The 20,986-nt window shown below is 40.8% G+C and overlaps 1 protein-coding gene across 7 annotated transcripts in view; it reads right to left on the reverse strand.

Annotated features, from left to right (window-relative positions):
• EXOC6 (exocyst complex component 6) overlaps positions 1-20,986 on the reverse strand; it is a 219,444-nt gene that overhangs the window by 170,258 nt on the left and 28,200 nt on the right. For all 7 annotated transcript variants that reach the window (XM_025179786.3, XM_006113178.5, XM_089780169.1 and 4 more), the window contains one exon: positions 923-1,094. In XM_025179786.3, the coding sequence (XP_025035571.1) occupies positions 923-1,094 (172 nt within the window). The remainder of the gene's footprint in view (positions 1-922; positions 1,095-20,986) is intronic.

Genomic DNA, 20,986 nt, shown 5'->3' on the forward strand with positions numbered 1-20,986 from the left:
TTTGCTGAATGCAAACACTGGGTGGTTGATTAACATCAAACGTGGAAATCTCCAAACCACAGCAACATTTTAATGCTGCAGGTGCAGGCAAAGCTCAACCTCAGATTTTCCCACATATTAAGTGACTCATTAGGTCATCATAATAAGGAAGCACATTCTAGTTTATTAAAAATCTCATTAATTTCCAAACAAAGATGCTCAATGACCTCATTGACGCTGTATTTGGTCTCTTGTTATCTGAATATCCTTTATATAATGCTCTTCTAATCATAACCTCTGGTGAACTACGCTCATTCTGTCTGGTGTGCATATTTTGCTCTCCAAAGTGTAAAGAGAGCTAAAAGGGACAGGTCTCACAATTCACTATTCTGCAACCTGACTTCTGAGTAAACCTTAGTCTCACTTCTAATGAATACCACCACCACAACCACCTACTATTTTAGAGAGCACAAGAATATTATTTTTTTTAAATGTACAACTGCAAGTGGAGGCCCTCCGAAAGAATCAAGATTTCTAACAATATTTTTTCCAAATCTTAAATTGAGAGATCTGATACATAATTTGGTAACCAAACAGAGTAAAACCCAAGGTCTATTAAAAGAAATATTGTTTTTACCAATACTTTGCCTTCTAAAAGTCTTCCAGCATTACTTCATAAAATGGTGAATTGATTTTGGCAATGTTTTACAAAAAAATATGAATGAAGAAATCAGAAAATGAGACCTAAAATATTAACATGGCAATTGTATTATCACAGTAGACAAGACATTCCTAAATACCTTTATTAATTTTTGAAACTTTAATTGTAAACATCAGGATTTGTATGTACATCATAAAAGTCTTATCCCTTAAAATGAAACATTCATCTAGTATTAATCAATAATAAACATATGTGCACATGTATACGTAAATGGTTTCTTACCTTTAATTTTTCTGCATCAGCCCTTACTTTAAGAAGTTCTGTAATTGCATCCACAAAGCCCTGATGGTGAAAATTACACATCTTTTCTATCTCTCTGTCATGGTTACGTATGCAAGCATCTAGTTTTTCCATAAACCTTTGGTGTGCATTTGGCTGGTCATCGTACACAGACCTGTTAAATATAAATTACAAAACATAACTTTCTTTTTCTCAATAATTTTTCATCTTTTAAATTCAAACTTGATGCCACAATTACCTAATATGTAAACCACATTGCTGAAATTATTAAACAAAAGATGTAATCCAAAACCAAGCTCTGAATCTGACCCTTATGGCATTAATCCCAGTGCCTAACCAACTATCTCATGGTTGACCTCAGCCTCACTGGTCAGTTACTTATGCCCCTATGCTCAAATATAAGTACAAAAGACTCAGATTTTCTGACCACTTTAAATAGAATGGGTCACTTTTCCATCAAATTCTACTGTTTGTTAAAAATAAAAAGGGGTGTGTGTACTATATATTTCTTCTAGTATGCCTAACAGCATATTTGCCCAAATAAATATATTTTGCAAGCCTCTAGCAAAACAGTTAAGAAATACCCTGAAGCATTCAGCCCTCTAGTGGACTACTATCAATATGACTAACAAAATGTGATCTTTTCCTTCATAAAAAGAGTTATATACAGTTCCAAGTGTATAACAGGGCCAATATTTTAAAACACAGATACCTAAAGTTTCCACCTACATCTATGTTTAGGCACCTGAAAGTGGTCTGATTTTCAGAAGTGGTGAGCCACCATCACTCCTATTGAAGTCAGCCCTTTTGATAATCACACTGTTTTTATTTAGGATCCTACCTATGGATTTAGCTGCCTAATTTCAGGCAGCTTTGAAAACTTTGGCCTTGGGACTTCACACACTAGTCAGGAGTCTGGGTTTTTCCTGAATTGCTTATAATTCAACAGAAGACAGACAAATGAGGACTAGGGAAGCAGATACAATAAAAAGCAAAATTAAGAATGTAGTTCTTTAGTTCCAAAGCTTCAGTGGCATAGCCGAGTTAGTCTGTAACTGGAAAAACTTTAAAAACTACAAATAGTCTAGCAGCACCTTAAAGACTAACAAAACATGCAGATGGTATCATGAGCTTTAGTGAGCATAACCCACTTCTTCAGATGCCTGGAGTATTAAAACTCCAGATCCAATAATAAATAATGGAAGGCATGGGGGAAAAGAAAGAGGGAAAGAAAAAAAAAAGAGGAAAAAAAGTGAATCAGATTGTTCACATTACAAGAAGCTGATAACTTGTTAGTTCCATCTGTTTTAATAAAACATTGTTTTGCAGCTTGTGGGCTGTTTTTGCAAGGGGGGGGGTTGGTTCGTTAACTCTTTGAAGGTAGGACTAGAATTAATGAACTTCATGGAAGAAATCTCTTAAAGAAAAACTGAAAATGGAGACAGCTCAGAGAAATACCAGTCACAGGAAGAAGGCACAGACAAGGAAATGGACAAGGAAGGGATATACTGAGTGGTTAATCTTTAAGCTTCACTAGAAGGGACATGCAAACCAAAGTGAGAATTACAAGTCGAGCCTTATGTGGATACATCATTGGTACCTGTTTCTGCCAAAGGATCTACAAATATAAAGTGGATAGCCGCAAATTTGTAGGATTCTAGATACAAAATTTGTATCTGCATCCACATCTACAGAGTCACCCATGGACATCCACATCTGAAGATGTTGATACTCCTGATCAGCAAGGGAAAGGCAATCAAAAGATTAGAATAGTGACTTGACATGGTCACAATGGCAGCCTAGACAGGTAACTGTTGGAATGGCAACATTGAAAGGAGCAGAGCAAGAGTCGAGGAAGCCAATAAGAAAGTTTTAGTACTGTCAACTCAAAGAATCCAAAAATGATCAATCAAGCTCACAAACTCATAATAAATATGGCTTAAAAATTAGATTTTTTTAAAACTGACATTTTAATTTGCCTTATAATTTTTTTGTCTTTTCATATTTTCAAAATTTTCTCCACCACCAGGAAAGCCAAGATGGGAAATTAATATTTCCCTCCCAAAAGAAAAGCCAAGATTCTCAGGTAATCATAGGTGCTGGAACTAGGGGTTCTGCCACAGCCACTGGCTTGAAATGGTTTCCATTATATTCTGGGTTTGCAGTTTGATTCTGTGCTTCTCTGCACCCCACTATAAAAATTGTTCTAACGCCCCATCTATAATCACCTTACCTGGGCTTTAAAGAAAAACACCAAGATACTGTAATTTGTAGAGACAGACAGATCATACACCTGGACTTTGAATATTTTAGTCACAAATCTAACTATGTTTTCCATTTTGCTGACGTTTATAGGAAAACACAGTCATAGCATGAAAGAGAGCCATGGGCACATCATATTCCATGGAAGTCTCAACCTTCATTTCCCTCACTATAGTTATTTATTGCATTATTCCTCCATTATTAGGGAAATAAAATTAAACCAAAATAATGGAAAAGGCTAAAATAAGCAAAGATCAAAATCATCCCTTCATTCATATCCTACAACTACTATAATAATCTTTGCACAAGGTATGCGTTGTGTGGTGTCATTTGAAAATGAATAACTCGCTAGTCATTCATGTCACGAAGGACTGTGTGTGTAGTAACATTATATGTAAAGATATAAACGGGAGGTGGAATTATAACTGAGGTGTGTTTATCAGACAAGCCTGGGGAGTGGGTAAATCTGTTTCTCAAAGACCGTAAGGATAACCTGATACGTTTAGGCAGGTGTCATCAAAGCTGATGGGCCATCATCCACCAACTGTGCATTCTTTGTCAAAGAAGAGGATCAAAAACAAACAGATCTGCATCTTAGCAAACAATAACATGGAACATCTTTCAGCACAAAATACCGTAACTCCAATCTCACAGTGGGAATGAACTTCATCTAGAGTTAACCCTCAGGAAAATGCGATAAAAGGATGACTGAATTATGAAAGTGAGCAGAAGAAATATCCCAGGGGATATCTTCCCATACATCTCTCTCCTTTTCAACTAAGACAACAAAAGGAACAGCCATTGTACTTTGGCAACAGGTCCTGGCCTGAATGTTTGGTCTGCACTTTTTCTGGAAATATGTGTGTAAGGCGTCCCCCCAGCGGAGAAGGGGGGGGTGAACCCCCTCCCCCCAGTAACCCTCCTCCCTGGTCACCCCTCTCGTTCCAATATAACTTCAATTACGCCTGGTATCGCTGCGCCTCTCAATGCCCAGGCCACGCACCAACCTACCCGGCTGGCTGGCCGGGGGGAACGGGGTCCGGGCCCGCCCTCGCTCCGGACCCCGACCCAGGGCCCTAGAGTCAGGACTCCTGTCCTCACTCAAAACGGGGAGGGTCTGGGAACCCTAAACTCCCCCGCTCACGGGTTCCACGGCCCCGCCCTGGGCCACTTCTTCCCCCCCCAGCCAGAGTCTGTCTCTAGCCCTGACCCCCCGGGTTAAACTGCACCCAGGGCCGCCAGTACCTCGTCCCATCTGCCTCCGCCGGGGCCGCTCCTCCCTTACTCGGGCCTCCCCCTTTTCCTGGTCCGGGGTCCATTTTTAAATTCCCCGCTGGGCGCGGGGGGATGACGGGCCGCCACACGTCATCGGCCTGCGCCCTGCACCCAGGGCGCGCTGGTGACGTCACCCCCGGCGTGGTCCCGGACGGGCGCCGGCCCCCCCCGGCATCCCCGCATCCGGGCGCCGCTATCGCCCGTCCTGGCTCGGCCGGGGCTGCCTGCCCTGGTACGGCTCCGGCTCTGCCCCCGGGTTGCCGCGGGCCCGTGGGGGTTTCCGGGGGTGGAGGGGCTACCCCGCCACAATGTGGTAAGGGACTTCACCTTGAATCAAGGCTAGTTTGTTAAGTTTAGTCTGTATAGCTTTTACAACAATTTCCAACTTTAATGTCTTATACATGTTGTGACGTAGTGGGGGTACTTGCTGGGCTGTGGTGACCCCTGCTGTCTGGAGCAAGACCCAGCAGGGAAAGCCTCACTAGGCAGAGGTAATGCCAAACTTGTTGAACCAGTGGCCAGACAGCCCCCATGGAGAGGAACAAAAGGAAGGTGGAATGCTGCCCTGGCTGGGGGGCAGGGCTTGGAGAGGGTTTTTTAGTTCCTGTCTGGAAGGCAGAGAATAAGGAGCTGGGGAGGGGTCTGGGACTCCCCTATCTCAAGGGAGGACACTGAGGCCTCTTAGCCCCAGTTCCTGTAACCAGGTTACATCTGTGCTGCGCTGTGCTGGAGGAGCAATAAACCACCCTCAATTCCACTGGCTGGTGCAGTCTGTTTGTGCCATTTCGGGGTGCAGGAGACGGGGAACCCCCAACGCGCCGTCACACATGTACTCACTTAAAACCTTAAGGTAGGAAACTGTTCCACACACCTTAAAAGGGAAACACACCTGTGTTCAGGAGAGGGCTGGACAGTACAGGACATACATTTGAGGGCTGAGGGAGATCCAGGATTAGAAATGTAAGCCAGAGTGAGATTTGTGTGTGCCTAGCAAGATGCATCTAACCACAGACATTCAGGGTGTTAGCTGCATGCTGGAAGGTTGTTTTTGAGCAGCAGCTAGAGCTGCCAAGTACTATGAGGCACCCAAGCATTCAGGGCAGGGATGACATATCCCCTTGCTGGTCTGGACTATGGTCTAGAATGGTGACAGGCAATTTGTGGCCTGAGAGCCACATGTGGCCCATCGGGGTTCTATATGTGGCCCGTGAGACATTTTATTTACTATATCCCACGTGCAAAGTTCCAAGATTTCATTGGTTTCTGTCCATGAAGTTTTTTCCCTAGAGACTGCCATGTGAAGGGAGGTGCTTGCTGATGGCATTCAATCAAAGCACTGCAGTCAGCACACCCCACAAATGTTAGGTACACAAGCGCAGTTAACAAAACTACTCTATCCCAGGAGACCATCTTGTTTGTGACAACCTTGCAGCCTACTAAGATGAAGGAGGGTCATTCATGCGGCCCACTTACTAGCCTAAGTTGCCCATTGCTGGTCTAGAATGTCATAATAGTACAGTACACAAGCGTATAAATATTCTTGATACTTCATTTTTACTTTACTGCATGTATTTTACAAGCAAACTTTGGTTCTCTCCAAGGCCATCCTTGGGGGGGGGGGGGGGGAGGTGTGTGGATCCTGAGCCAACCCACCTTTTGTCAGGCCCCACCCCTCCCCACCTCTTCCAGCCCCTGTTACACTTCCTCCTTCTCCCACTGTACCTCTGGCCTGAAGTTCCCTCCCCAAGAGACATGATCCACGAGATTACCAGGAGGCTTAGCACAGGGTCACCCCTCCACTCACCGTGGAGGCGGGAGCCATGGAATGTGGAACAACCTGGCCCCAACACGCTGGTCTCTGCTCCCCCAAATCTTGCATCATTTGGGGGAGCACTGCAGGCTACTAAGTTGCTCCGCTTCCCGCCACCGCAGTGAAGTGACGCAACTTGGCTGGGAGATGGCAGCAGAGCAGGCTGCTGCATTGCTCAGCTTTCTGCAGCTCCGATCATTGCAGTGAGTGCAGGGAGGGGGCATCTTTGCTGTCACCCCATGCCAAGCCCCCCAGGTAACCCTCAAGCTGCCCTGGGCTGTACAGGCTAATATTAATATTGAGGGGACCAACCCATTCATAGGACGGTTGGAGCAGCTGCCACAGGGTCCCCCAAAGGACTAGGCCTGTGGTGGCAGCCACAAACCCTTCTATGGACTGGCCAGCTCTGTTTCTGTCTTACAAAAAGAACTCTCTCAGACATGCCGTTAAAATAATCTTCATGTATGATAGCATATGATTTCCTATTTCTGTAACTTACTATAAAAACTTAGCTTTCAAATGTTCATAAAAGTATATTTGCTGTGAGTGAAATTCACCCCAGTGCAAGCTCTGCTCAAGATCTTCCATACCACTTAAATCCTTAACAAAGGGCTTAATGTGATGCAGAGTCCCTTGGATGAGCTTTCTGCACTGGATGTATTTCTGCTATAAAAAAATGTCCTTCCCCCTCCTCTCTCATTCTTTGGCAAAGAGAGTTAGCTTTATTCTTTTAAAAAAAACGTTGTTGAACTCCTTAATCCACAGAGGGAAAACCGGGAAACAAAATACTAAAAGAATCTCCTGAAGCATTTAAATGCAGATTCATATTGCATTCTTAGATAGTGTCCATGTATTTGTCCCCAGAGTACAAGGGGAAGTGTTAGTCTCTAAAACGTGACGAATTTTCCTCTTTCCCCAAAGACCTACTACTGCTGGACTAATCTTTGAAGAAGACCAACAGTATTTCACTGTGTCTAGAAGGAAACTGTAGAGTTAGTCTGAGGTTCAATATTTGGGGGATATAGCATCTGGAGCTCTCTAAAACTTTGTAACCTTCTTGGTCAAGTTCATGGGGAGGGGAAGAGTCCTATCCTTCCACACTGCTGCATGGAAGTATGAATTCCCATCCTGAAATCCTTCTTCTGACTATATTCTCTAGGAACAGTGGAGCTTGGGGGTTTACTAGAGTCATAGAAACTTATTTGCTTAATAAAGCTAGAACTGAAATGTCTACCAAGACAATGGCTTTTCAGACAAGAAAAAGGACAGAGAAGATATGATAGCTGCCCTTTCTTATAGGAAGAAAAGACAGGAGTCCTGTCTTTTGTTTTAGCAAGACCAGACTAACACAGCTACATCTCTATTACTTTCTTATAAGGAAGAGCCTTGAATTACTGGAGGTTTCCCACTTTGAGCCAGACTTATACTTAGACCATGTCTTCACTACATAGAAGATCAACACTGCCGCAATCGAACTTCCAGAGTTTGATTTAGCGAGTCTAGTAAAAACCCGCTAACTCAACTCAGAGGGTGCCCCCAGCAGTGCCAGTATTCCTGTTCCTTGTGAGAAGTAAGGGAAGCTGTAAAGACTGCACAGACACTCAAATTAAGGTACCTAGCTGGAGTTGCGTATCTTAATTCGACTTTCCCCTGTAGTATAGGCCTTCCCTGCAAATATCCAGCTGGATTAAGTAGTTGACATCAGGAGTAAGAGAGGTATTGAGCAGCTCTGCATAGACAGGAAGTGTTTCTCAAGAGCAAGAAAATCCCTGGACTCCCAGAGAGTCTATCCATTAATACACTCAAGAAAGTAATTCAGGGTGCTAAGAACTGTGCTTAGTCTCTACCTCCCTACCACATCATGTGCAAACCTGTGAGCTGCTTGACCTGGAACAGCAAATGCTGTGGTACTCCAGGGTCCTAATATGGGACAATCATCTAAGCAGGATTCTGCCTCTCCAAGAAAAGGAAGGAGCTGAAGTGCTGGAACTTGCAAAGCAGAAGCAGGAAATGAAGATGCTGATAAAAAAAAGAAGCCACCAAATCATGGCACGGAAGATATTCTGGACATAACACCTGCACCAAGACATCACTACTGCCAAACTATTAAAAGGGATTTGGACATGGTCACACTTCTGGTATTTTCTGCCCATCCAGCAAGCTTGACTGTTCGATGAAAAATTGAAGCCATCTGCCTGGAGCTAAACAGAAGATGACTTCAAGGTCACATGTAGAAGGAGTATAGTTGGCTGGGGAGTGGGGAGGATCTCAGAAGCAAGAAAATTATCACTCTGCCAAGTTCAATTGGCAGAGGTGAAACTCTTGGTCGAGACTGTTCAATGAAGGAGTACAAATGTACAGATTTTTCTGTAATATACGCTACCCAGTCAATTGTATGGCTGTATTGCCATGTTGGAGGGACAGACGTGGGAACCTTGCATTGCCAGTTCTATACGTAGCATGTGGACTAAGAAAGAACTTCCTTTTCCAAGGTTATTCATCTACAGTGTTCATGAGAGGTTTTATTAAGTTAATTTATCATGATTTAATACTAATAAAAAGCAGGGCTAAAAATATAGATGAGACTCAGAAGGAGAAAAGGATTTTGAAATATGATGTGATGAAACAAACTCCATACACTAAATATTTACTACTCAGATACATTAACAGGGAAATAATTGGGCACAAAAAGATTGGCAATATATCGAAGACATTATCAATACAATTCACAACAAAACAGTGTTCAATCAGGAAATTCTTGGAAGCACCTAGTCAGGTGCAAAATGGTTCAGTGTTCAGTATTTATTTTTATTTACCAGTTTTTGTATGGAGCGCATCATCTTCATATCTAAATACTTCATATATATTCAGGTTAACACTTTCCTAATTCACAGAAGGAAGGAGAGGACATTCATGAGAGGTTGCAAAGTATTGTTATTCCCATACTGCAGAAGGAAAACTGAGCCATAAACAGATTAAGCGACTTTCCAAAAGTCACACAGAGAGGCAGTTGCTGAGTCGGGAAGAAAACCCAAATCTCATGTGTTCTAGTACTGTCCCTTAACCACAAGACCATTCTACCTTTCTATAAGGACACCTAATATTTGCTGTTCTCTGTACTGCATCATGCCTTTCCATACAAGCAAATTAACAAAATGCTGGTGTATATATTCTCTGAAACATTATCTGACAGTCTATCTTTAAGCTTCAGCAAGTAACACAGAAAGTTACATTATAAAATGACCCTAACATGACCATCACAGTACAGTTTTTATGATACATATGTAAAGAGCTCCATCTTGTGGGAATGATGATAAATTAAATCTTTTCTCCAATTTGTGATAGAAAACATGAAAGTGAACTTCTAAAATCAGACAAGTTATAATTATATCACAGTGTTTCAAATAAATATGTACTTTATTATCTAAATAAATAAAAAATAGGAGACATTAAACATAATGTTTATCAGGTACCATTAATCAATAAGGTAGTATACATAGAAATCCAATCTGCATCTATTTTTTCTTTGCTGACCAACTGGTATATACCACTTCAAGAATATTACCAAATAAGTACATTTTAAACTAGATATTAAATTATAAAGCTTTCCTTTTCTCTTTTTTTAATCTACTGTGTAGTCAGCATTAATCACATTTTTAAAAATATCTTTTGCAAATACAGGAGCTAACTGTTTACATTTTAAATGACAGCTTAGGTTCTAGAGCACAAGTACATGCCAACTCTCACTTTTCTACCAGTTACTTTCTTTTTATCTTTAGCATCAGGGTTTGGAGCTCAAGAACAAAACCCTAATACTTCTGTTTAGTTTCACACATGAACTCATAGGGAGAAAAGCTTTACAGACTTATACAAAGACATCAATTTCTTGATAGTTCTACCATCAAATCCTCTTGTGAGAGGCACTCATTTTCCTTGGCTTCAGGGGGTAGTTGAGTTAGTCTGTACAGATAAACTTAAAAAACAACAAATGATCTGGTAGCACTTTATAGACTAATAAAACATGTAGATGGTATAATGAGAAGTGGGCGATGCCCATGAAAGTTCATTATACCATCTATATGATCGGTTCCCAAACTGGGGAGCACGCCCCCCTGGGGGGACATGAAGAAATTCCAAGGGGGGGGGTGAGATGGAGAAATGTTCTTAGCGAAAAAAATGTTTATCAGTGTAAAAAATTACGAACTGAATCTTTTATTAAAAGGGGGGTTGGAAGATGGTAAAGAAGAGGTATGGAGGTGTGACAGTTTCTCAAAAATTAAAAAGGGGGCGTGATGCTCGAAAAGTTTGGGAACCGCTGATCTACATGTTTTGTTAGCCTATAAAGTGCTATCAGACTATTTGTTGTTTTTTAAGTTTATCATTTTTCTTGGACAGCCGTTCACACCTGCATTAGAGCCCTGAAGATCTCACCACTATCTTCTAATCTTTATTCCCTCACATCCTGGGCAAGGTGTGCCCCAGCCACTGAAGATAATTAAAGAGACCATAGCCTTAATTATATAAAAGTGGCCACTGACCTGTAATTCAAGGAATTCCCTCTGCATGCACTCAGTGCATCCATTCCACTGAATTTCCAGCTTCTAAAGTCTCAAGGGCCAAATAACATTATTTTAGAAGGTCTTTTTAGCATTTAACATTATATGGTCCTCATGTATTTCTATTATAACTCTCATTCTACTGGAAAATGCCAAGGATTGAGCATCAGGAGAAATAGGTGAGACATGCTATGTGACTCCAGGCAAGTAACAATTTCTTTGTGCCTCAGTTTCCTCATCTGTAATGTGGGAATACAGGACTTACTCAGGTTTTTATAAAAATGCTTTAATAGCCTGAGATCAAAGGTGTTACAGACAGGTAAAGTGTTAGTACCAGGATGCCAGAAGAACTTTACTCAGGATCTTGGTTTATTGTATATTGTGGATTGTGCACAACTATAGATCTGGTGTTTAAGGAGTCTATGAACTCTTCAGAGCAGCACTAATAAGTCTCTTCAAAAGAGGCAAAGGAGGACAGGAAAGCCATATTCTACTCTCCACTGACCACCAGTGATGTGAAAAATAAAGTCTTGTGTTTGATAGCTATTTTGGGGATTTATATGTTGAATAAACAAGACTAAAATTTTCTGATGTGGGATAACAATACCATGCCTTGACATGCAGGACTTCGTTGTCTCATTATAATAGAATGTACTCCTTGTCCTGTCCTCAGAAATTTGTTCCTCTTGGTTTCTGAGGACAGGACAAGGAGTAATGGGCTTAAAGTGCAGCAGGAGAGGTTTAGATTGGACATTAGGAAAAAATTCCTAACTGTCAGGGTGGTCAAATATTGGAATAAATTGCCAAGGGAGGTGGTGGAATCTCCCTCTCTGGAGATATTTAAGAACAGGTTAGATAGACATGTCAGGGATGGTGTAGACAGCTTGGTCCTGCCTTGAGGGCGGGGGGCTGGACTCGATGACCTCTCGTCCCTTCCAGTCCTATGATTCTATGATTCTATGAAAGGAAGAGTTTACACTGAACATTCCTTAAGGATGTTTAAGATGCTGTCCTTAAAAATGCTTCTGGGGGCACTGTGCTTCCAAGAGTTCTCACTGCAGAAATATATAATCTGCCCCCCTCCCCTCCCCTTCCCTCCACCATGTACATTCTATTATAATGAGACAACGAAGTCCTGCATGTCAAGGCATGATATTGTTATCCCACATCAGAAAATTTTAGTCTTGTTTATTCAACATATAAATCCCCAAAATAGCTATCAAACACAAGACTTTATTTTTATGTATAATACTAAAGATTAAATGAAGGGGGCTAGAGACTAGAAACATAATAGCTAAATAGTTAATATTAGGAATTATTTTAAATAATAAATGAACAGACCAAAGTTATTATTTCAAAGAACATTTTCTCAGTTTATAATTTCAAACTTCATTTTTAACACTGTATTGAAAATTATTACAGAAAAATCATTTAATAAATCATTACAGCAAAAGGCAAACTGATTTCTATTTCATTTCCATTGATATTTACCAAGTGTTATCCTGCTATGTGGTACGTCCATTTATAAATCATTCGCAGGCAGAAACAGAAAAGCTAGAAATGTTAAAATTCTGTATTTAGCAAGAAAAAGAATAAATTTTGCACCGAGATAAAGATCAGTCTAACATATTTTAAAACCAATACAATTCCTTGACACATAAATGCGCACTCATAATAAATTGCAAACTTTATTTAATACATTAATCAACTTTAAGACCAGAAGGGACCACCATTATCATCTAGTCTGATCTCTTGTAGAACACGGTCCATACAACTTCTCCAAAGAAATTGCTAGGGCATATCTTTTAGAAAAACATCCAATTTTCACTGTCAGTGATGGCAGTGATGCAGAATTCACCATAGCTCTTGGAAAACTGCATCTCGCTGTTAAAAATGTACACCTTATATCTGGTCTGCATTTGTCTAGCTTCCATTTACAGACACTGGATCATGTTGTACCTTTCTCTGCTAGACTGAAGAGCCCATTATTACATAGTTGTTTCCCACTTAGATATTTCGAGACTCTAATCAAGTCACCCCTTAATCTTCTCTTTGTTAAGATAAATAGATTTATTTATTTGAATTGCTATAATACATGTTTCTAATCCTTTAATCATTCTTGTGGTTCTTGAAAAATCGAAGAGTTCAAACACACTTCTTGAATTGTGGACACCAGAACTAGACACTGTATTCCAGCAGCAGCTGCATTACTGACAAATATAAGGGTAAAATAAACTTCCTACTCAAGGGTGCCCTGTTTATGCATCCAATAATTGCAAGAGCACTCCTGGCTAGTGTCACACTGGGAGCTTATGTTCAGCTGATTATCCAACTCAAACTCCCCTCACTCCACACACACTACCTTATTCAGAGTCACGACTTCCCAGGACAGAGTGTCCCATCCTGTAAGTATGGCCTACATTCTTCATTCCTAGATGTATATATTTGCTTTTAATCATATTAAAACACATATTGTTTGTTTACGCCCAGCTTACCAAGAGGTCCAGCGCTCGCTACCAGTGATCTGCCCTATTAACTATTCACCACTGCCACAATTTTTGTGTCATCTGCAAAATGTATCAGTAATGATTTTATGTTTACTTCCAGTTTATTAATAAATATGTTAAATAACATAGAACCAAGAACCAATCTCCGCAAGATACCGTTAGATTCCCCATTTACAATTACATTGTAAGACCCATCATCTAGCCAGCTTTTAATTAAAAAGGGAAGAAATACTTGAAATTCTTCCCAACAATACTTATTTCTTGTGGCTTTCTTGCCACAAGAAAACTTGAAAAAGAAACAAAAATATCAGCAGAAAACAAACTGTGTCCATTGATAGCTGACCTCTCAAGCTAGATAGGCACACACATGGACCTCCCTGTAACCTTCCAGGACATAAGAATCAAATCATCGCCTTAAAAAAGGTGAATTTATTAACAAAAGAAAAAAAATATACTTGATAAAGCATGCTTGGTTGCTTGGTGTTCCAGAGCAACTGAGAAAAGAACAGGTTAAAACAGAGAAAATGGTATCTCTGGGCTGTAGCTTAAATATGGCGAATGGGGGAGGAAAGGCATGAATGAATTCACACAAAGAAGTTTAACCAAACAACTAAAACAAAGAAAATTACCCTGAGTGTGACTAAATATACATTTCCCCTTATTCACTTACAATCCTTTCATGGTCAAGTCCACTTCCATGCTCCAAATTCCTTGGAGGCATGGTTGTCCTGTCTAGGTTTAAATCAATCTCTTTCTCCCAACTCCTGGCTTAAAACTCATACAAAGACAAATGGCAACAGGTATATATTTACAATTTAAATTTCAGCACTTTATCCCATTGGTTCTTCTGACTCCCTGCCAACAATACCCTAGCTACCTGAGTTTAACGCGTTAGTCACCGACTGCTGACCAGCACTCCCCTATCCATCACAATATCTTTCACATTTTGTAATTAAACTGTCATGTGTTACCAGGTCAAATGCCTTATAAAGGTCCAAGTATATTATATCTGCACAGGTTGCACCTCTGTAAACCAGAACTCTCTGATCCAGCAACATACGTAATTCCAAAGGACCACAGATGTTCCAGGATGAGAGTGTCCTGGTACACTATGGGGGGTAGAGGGACCAGGAGCATGGCACTTTGTGAGGAAGGGATGCAAGCCTGGGGGGAGGAGTAGATGGGGTGCAGCTCAGCGGGGCTGTGGGTGAGGCGGGAGCTGGCATGTGACTCATCTGGGCTGCAGGGGGGTAGGAGTAGGTGCACAGCTCAGCTGGGCTGCAGGGGGGTGGGCAGCAGCTCAGCTGGACTACAGGGGAAGCCAAGAAGCCTATAGGGGGGCAGGGCGGGGGAGCCAGCAGCATCAGGGCCAGAAATGACCTCCACGGTCCAAAAAATCCCTCACCCAGGACGAGTTAGGTCCCAAGGGTGCCAGACCAGGGAGGTCCAACCAGGACGAGTTAGGTCCCAAGGGTGCCAGACCAGGGAGGTCCAACCTGTACTATCACTTTTATCAACCAAACTTGTAATTTCATCAAAAATATCAAATTAATTTGATACAATCAATTTCCCACAAACATATATTGATAGGCATTAATTATATTTCCCTCCTTTAATTATTTTTTAACTGAATCCAATATTAGTTGCTCCATTATTTTGCCAAGGATGAATAGCAGATCAATAGGCTTAAAATTATCCAGGTCAACTTGTTCGCCCTTTTTAAATACTGGCACAACTTTAGCTTTCTTCCAGTCTTCTGGCACATCTCCATGTTCCAAGACTTATTGAATATCAACATTAATGGTCTGTTGAAACAGTGCAACACAGAAAAGCACTTTCCTTTGCAATTAATACTTCACTACAGTTAATTATGTATCCAAGTAAAAGCGGAGGGCTTTTTTATTCTCCCGCATCCTATGAGACTCTATTATTTCCATAATACTTCAGCTCTTTTATTTTAAAGTATACTTTAAAATCAAAGACAGATTTTAATTAACTAAGCCTGCCAAAACTTCTACATACATAGAAATGTTTTATAAAATGACTATATTCTATACCGAAAAATTATCTGTCTCATCACACTTCTCATGACTACAGTATTTTTCTGTCAGTACAGGCCTGGACCACCCAAATACATAAATATTTTCCAGTGTCCTCCATTTATATCCTATCCATTTGAATAATAAATCATGATATATACATGTTCTATACTTCAGTACTCTAAGTCCTCAATATCCATTATTGCTCAGTCGGACATAGAAGCTCTACAACAATTTCAAATAAGACCATTAAGTTACTGACATTGAAAATGTAGGTTCTCATCACTCTTACTTTAAATTATTAGGTCAGAATTGAAAGAGGTTGCAAATTTAGTTGGTGTAAATTAGACATGGTAAATGACAGCCTAAACATATACAATTACAATTGGTTTGTTATGTGTCTAGTATGAATTCTGTAATAGCATCTTAATAATATTTTGTTAACCCCATAAGTAAAAGGCATTTTACAGTAAAAAAGGTAGAAAAATTTTCTGGAGTTTTCAATCTAAAGTTAGCTGTGAAGATAAAACAATCTGACAGACAGGCAGACTGGTGTAGGACCGCTGAATTCAAGAGGTGAGATTAGCATGTGAATTCAAGAAAGGGAATGAGTAAAGTAGAAGAACAAAACTTCCACAGATATATTTCATTTACCAAGAGCTGATGGCCCGGATTTTCAAAGCTATTTAAGTGCTGCTACATTCAGCATTGCAACCCTTACCCAATTTAGGAGCCTATTTCTCATTTCAAGAGATTTAGGCAGTTCGGTGACAATCAATAGGATTTAGGCTCCTAATTGCATAAATTCCTTTGGAACGCTAGATTTAGACTCTAAAATCAGTTAAGCATTACAATGCTGAGTGCAGCAGTGCCTAAATCATTTAAAAATCTGCATGAACAGTCCTACTTCAGTGAAAAACACTATGTATTTTGATGACCACAAACACACAAGACTCATTCAAAAGATTATAGCTCCAGTAGCACAATGTTCCTTCACAGTTCACACTAGGACACTGATGTACAGTAGTCTTCTCAATGAGAAAACTTCTACTCAAAGTATCACCAACAAACACCATTTTCTACAGAACCTGGCTACTTCCTTTAGTTATCCCATCAAATTATAGCCTACTTTTCAAATTGTGACATCATGAAATAAATGTTAATACAGGATCACAGAACTTTAATTATTCCAAAAATTTAAGTTAAATGGAAACTTTCCCTTTGTACTATTTTACAAACAAGTGTAACAAAAACAAAGATAAGATTACTCTGAAAAAGTTATTAATTTTCACGAGTTTTAAATACTACTTACCTGATGTATATCATCTTACATGGTGTTCAATATTATTAAAAACAGCATTATGATTTAAGCAGTTTAATTGAACAGTTTCAAAATATATTTTTAGTGTATCAGGAAAACTTAAATGTATCCATACTAAATCAATAAGTAAATAAATACCTATGAGGTGTTTGTATCTACTTTAATGAAATGAAAAGTTTAGTTTCTCACTCATCAGAAGTACTTCAGCTAAAATTTTGGTATCTCTGTATCATAACTATTCAATGTATTTCTTCTGTGTTTTTAAGCAACTATCTACTCACATGATTACATAGCTATAATAGTAATTATTGTGACAATCATAGTAAAACTTAATGCTTTAATTTCAAAACTGTAAACAATTTAGGCAATGAATACATGCTTTACACATTCTTGCATATATAGTATTGTCCTATACACATCTGACATTTAAAATTATCTTCCACACTTGTATCTGAAATGTTATTTGGAGTGTAAGAAATTAAATAATTCATTACTTACTTGCAATAGTTCTCTGAAGATATATATGCCAATGGTTTACCATTCTAGGGTTCTGTGGGACTGCACGCAGTTCTGGCAGTAGCCCTCCCAGAGAGATCTGAGCTGTTGTACACAGAGACATCATCTCACAATACTTGGGCACTGTGTTATTAAGTACTTGGGCAGTCCCTAGTGTTCCAACAGTTAGTTCTTTTCAATTATGAGAAAAAATACTCCCTTAAAAGCAAATTTAAAATTTAAAGACATTAGGAAAGTTACAGATCCTCAGTTTTACATGGAGTAGAGTGAATTAATTACATTCAATGAACATGCAGGTCTTCAGAAAATAATTTAAAGGTAATTATCTCTTTTCTAAAGATATAATCTCAGAGGACTTCTCACTCTAAAAAGCTCCATGTTTCTAACAGAAAGCTGTAATAGAATGTAGGAAGCAAGAGAAAGCTGTCAAACTGCCTGAACTAGTAACATTAACTTAAATACAGTTAATATTAGTTATGCAGACTATAAAGAGGTCTTGGCCTTACAATCTCTAGGAAGTAATTTGAGAAGCAAGCTACCCTATTCCAGGCAGCTGAAGAAATGACCATAACAGATGCTGGGTGAGAAGATGGTTCTAGGGAACAGTGGCTGGTAGACAGACATTACAGGAAAACCCAGCCCACATTAAGAGGTCTGGGACCAGTAGCCATGTAAACTGGATGCAGCTAAGACTCCTCTCTCCCCCAGATAGTTATTTGGGGTAGTGATACCCACTTGGAAAGGGTCAATGGAGTGGTCAGATGGGGGGAAGCTCCAAGCACAATAAGGTAGAGCTTCCTCAGAGGAAGACTTTGCCACAAAAAGTCCCAAAAGGAGAACCATGTTACACTTTGGACTAAAAGGGAAAGTACTGAAGCCAGCAAGGCCAGGATTTGAACCACTCAGCCCCAGGAAGGAAGACTGTGGGACTCTGGATAGGGATGTCAGCAACTGCTTCAGTAATCAACTATCTGATAAGTTTAGGCTTATCAGGTAGTCCAGTCACTACTCGACTACTCACTCCCCCACCCCTTGCTGCCTCTGTATCAGAGGCAGCAAAGGGGGAGGGAGCAGGAGCTAGTGCTGAGGGAGCCAGCTTAAAAGCCGGTTCCCCACAACACTGTCTCCACGGTGCAGGTAGGGGAGGCAGAGCACAGTAGCCCCAGAGCTGGCATGAGCCGGGACTGCTTAGTCCTGGCTTGCACTGCCCATGGGAGCTAACCCTGCTGCAGCTCTGCATTTTAAATGTAGTAAGAGCCGGGCTGCTTGCGCACTCGGCTCCTACTACATTTAAATTGCAGACCTGTGGTGGGGGTAGCAAGTGTCCCCCCTTATTGACTAATCAAGTAGTCAATGGAATTTCCATCGACTACTTGATTAGCTAATTAACCGCTAATAACATCCCTAGCTCTGGAACTAGGGGCAGGTTAAAGGAAACTAAACTATGCTTAATAGTCCTACAGAAGGAGTAGAAATTATATTTCAATTTCTTAGGTATGAGCGGATTATTTCCAAGAATACGATGAGCAACTGAGATAGGGGACTCCTGAGAAATGGCATTCTGGAAGAGGCTGCAGGGAGACTGCACTCCTCCAACATATTACATAAGCGCACACGCATGCACACACACACACAGGATGTTACTGTGAAATATAGTTTTGCACAAACATGGGTTAGATAGGATTCAGATAAACTATTACTTTTGCAGCTATGAAATAGGGGTTTGTACTTGATTTTGGCAAGAGGAAGACACAGGACCATCTCTTCAGATTCAAATCTGGAATCTGATTAAGTGGTGTGATGAGTATGAATCAGTGACAGAGGCAGGTACTATTGACATTTTCAATTTACGTGATAAACAGTCCATCCTTGAAGAAAGCAAGTCGAAGGAATCTTTCCTGAGTTGGAAATGTAACAGGAGTCAGGTTCTAGCAATGTGAGAAGAGATTCAGAGAGATTCTTCAGACGCACTCTAGCAAATAGGCCAGACAGGTAGACAGTCCAGATGTACAGAGAAATACCTATCTAATCCAGGGGAAATTAAGAGGCTGGGACAGAACAGTCCTGAAGTGGGAAACACTAAGAATAGCCAAACTCAGTAGAAAGCTTAATTTTATATTTAAACTAGCAGATGTACCCAGTGTTGCTAAGGTCCCTGTTTTTTCGAGGGGGGGGGAGGGGCGCAGAAATGCAGGACTTGGAATGGCAGAGTAGAGGGGGTCAGTAGTGTGGCCTCTCCCCTATGGTCACTATGCAGTGTAACTGTCCCTCTTAGCAGCTCCCTCCCTTTCCATGTTATGGAAAACAATACCATTCCAGGCAGATCCCATTTGTCTGGCACAACCAAACCCTGACCTTGCTCTAAGTTAGAATAAGAGGAAGCTGAATTCTAAATTTGGTGGTCTTAGCTCTCACCAGTTAGGAGGAGTTCTTAAACAAATGGACTCTCAAATGATTGGGCAGACAGACGCACATTTCTGAAGTATATAGATTTCTTCAATGCTAAAGTGGTCTGAAAAATGTGGGAGATATATTATAACCTCAACCAAAGTAAATTTGCATGCACTTTATACAGACAATTCACAGTTTTATTTATACATATATAAAAACAATCACATGCTGTTTTGTTTATACTCATATATTATAGTTTTCAGCTGAGGCTACAGGCCTCATACAAATTACAGTAAAACCTGTGTTATCCAACACGCTCGGGGATTAGGGCATTCCGGTTATCTAAAAATTCTGGTTATCTGAGGGTCCCATCAACCTAGGAAAAGTCAATGGACAATAACAGTAAAACTCAAGTGTTTAATATTGGTAGTTTAGTAGTGTGAGGCAGTTAGTCTGACATTTCTATTGTGTGTACAATTCTTAAATAAAAAAAGTAAACCAATCATGGTAAACCAAGCCAGGCCTGTGCGCCTGAAGATGTGACAGTATTGTGGCTGGAGTCAATGCCAGTTAATTTTTCTGGTTAACAGACTCCCAGATAACAAAGGTTTCACTGTATTAAAACAAATATTGCCTCTGAGTTTGGAGAAGAAGTGTGGTTCAATAAGGACTGGGTCTCTCTGGGCATAGGTGGCTGAGCGAGTAGTGAAATTCAATGGGACTGTGGCTCCCTAGGGCAGGGAACAGAGGTGTGCAGTGAGATTCAGTGGTGATGAGGGCGTCTCTGCTTCAGGTACAGTTAGAGTCAGTGTAGTTGGGATCTCTCTTGGGGATGGCAATAAAGTAACAATGGGGTTGAGGATTTAGTAACAGTGGGATTGAGGGTCTTGGGGGTTGTGATGCAGTGACTGTCAGAGGGTTTGGGCGTACCTCTCTGTGGTTTGGATGTAGTGACAATGGGATTGGAGGTCTACACGGATAGGGTCTGAGGTACAATCAGGGGATGGCAGTGTCTCTGGGATTTAGGGTCTCTATGGAACCCTGGAGATAGGTGACTGAGACCATAGTGATAGCTTGTACGGATGGGGTGGGTGGGGGGTTCTCTTCAGGGGTAGGGTGCAATGACAGTGGGAACGGGCCTCTGTGAATAGGGATGGGGTACAGTAACAGTGGGATTTGGAGTCCCTGTCTGGGGGTGGGAGTGCAATAATGGTAGAGGTGCCATGACAGTGGAGTTGGGCATTCCTTTCTAGGAGTGGCTAGGAGTGGAGGTGCAGTGACAGTTGGGGGTCTCTCTCTGGGTGTGGGTGTGCCCTAACAATGGAGGTGGGGGATATCTGAAGGAGGGTTTATAGTCATACTCTGTGGG

Source organism: Pelodiscus sinensis, chromosome 8, assembly GCF_052426305.1.
Source record: "Pelodiscus sinensis isolate ZL-2025 chromosome 8, ASM5242630v1, whole genome shotgun sequence".
Classification (NCBI taxonomy): Eukaryota; Metazoa; Chordata; order Testudines; family Trionychidae; genus Pelodiscus; species Pelodiscus sinensis.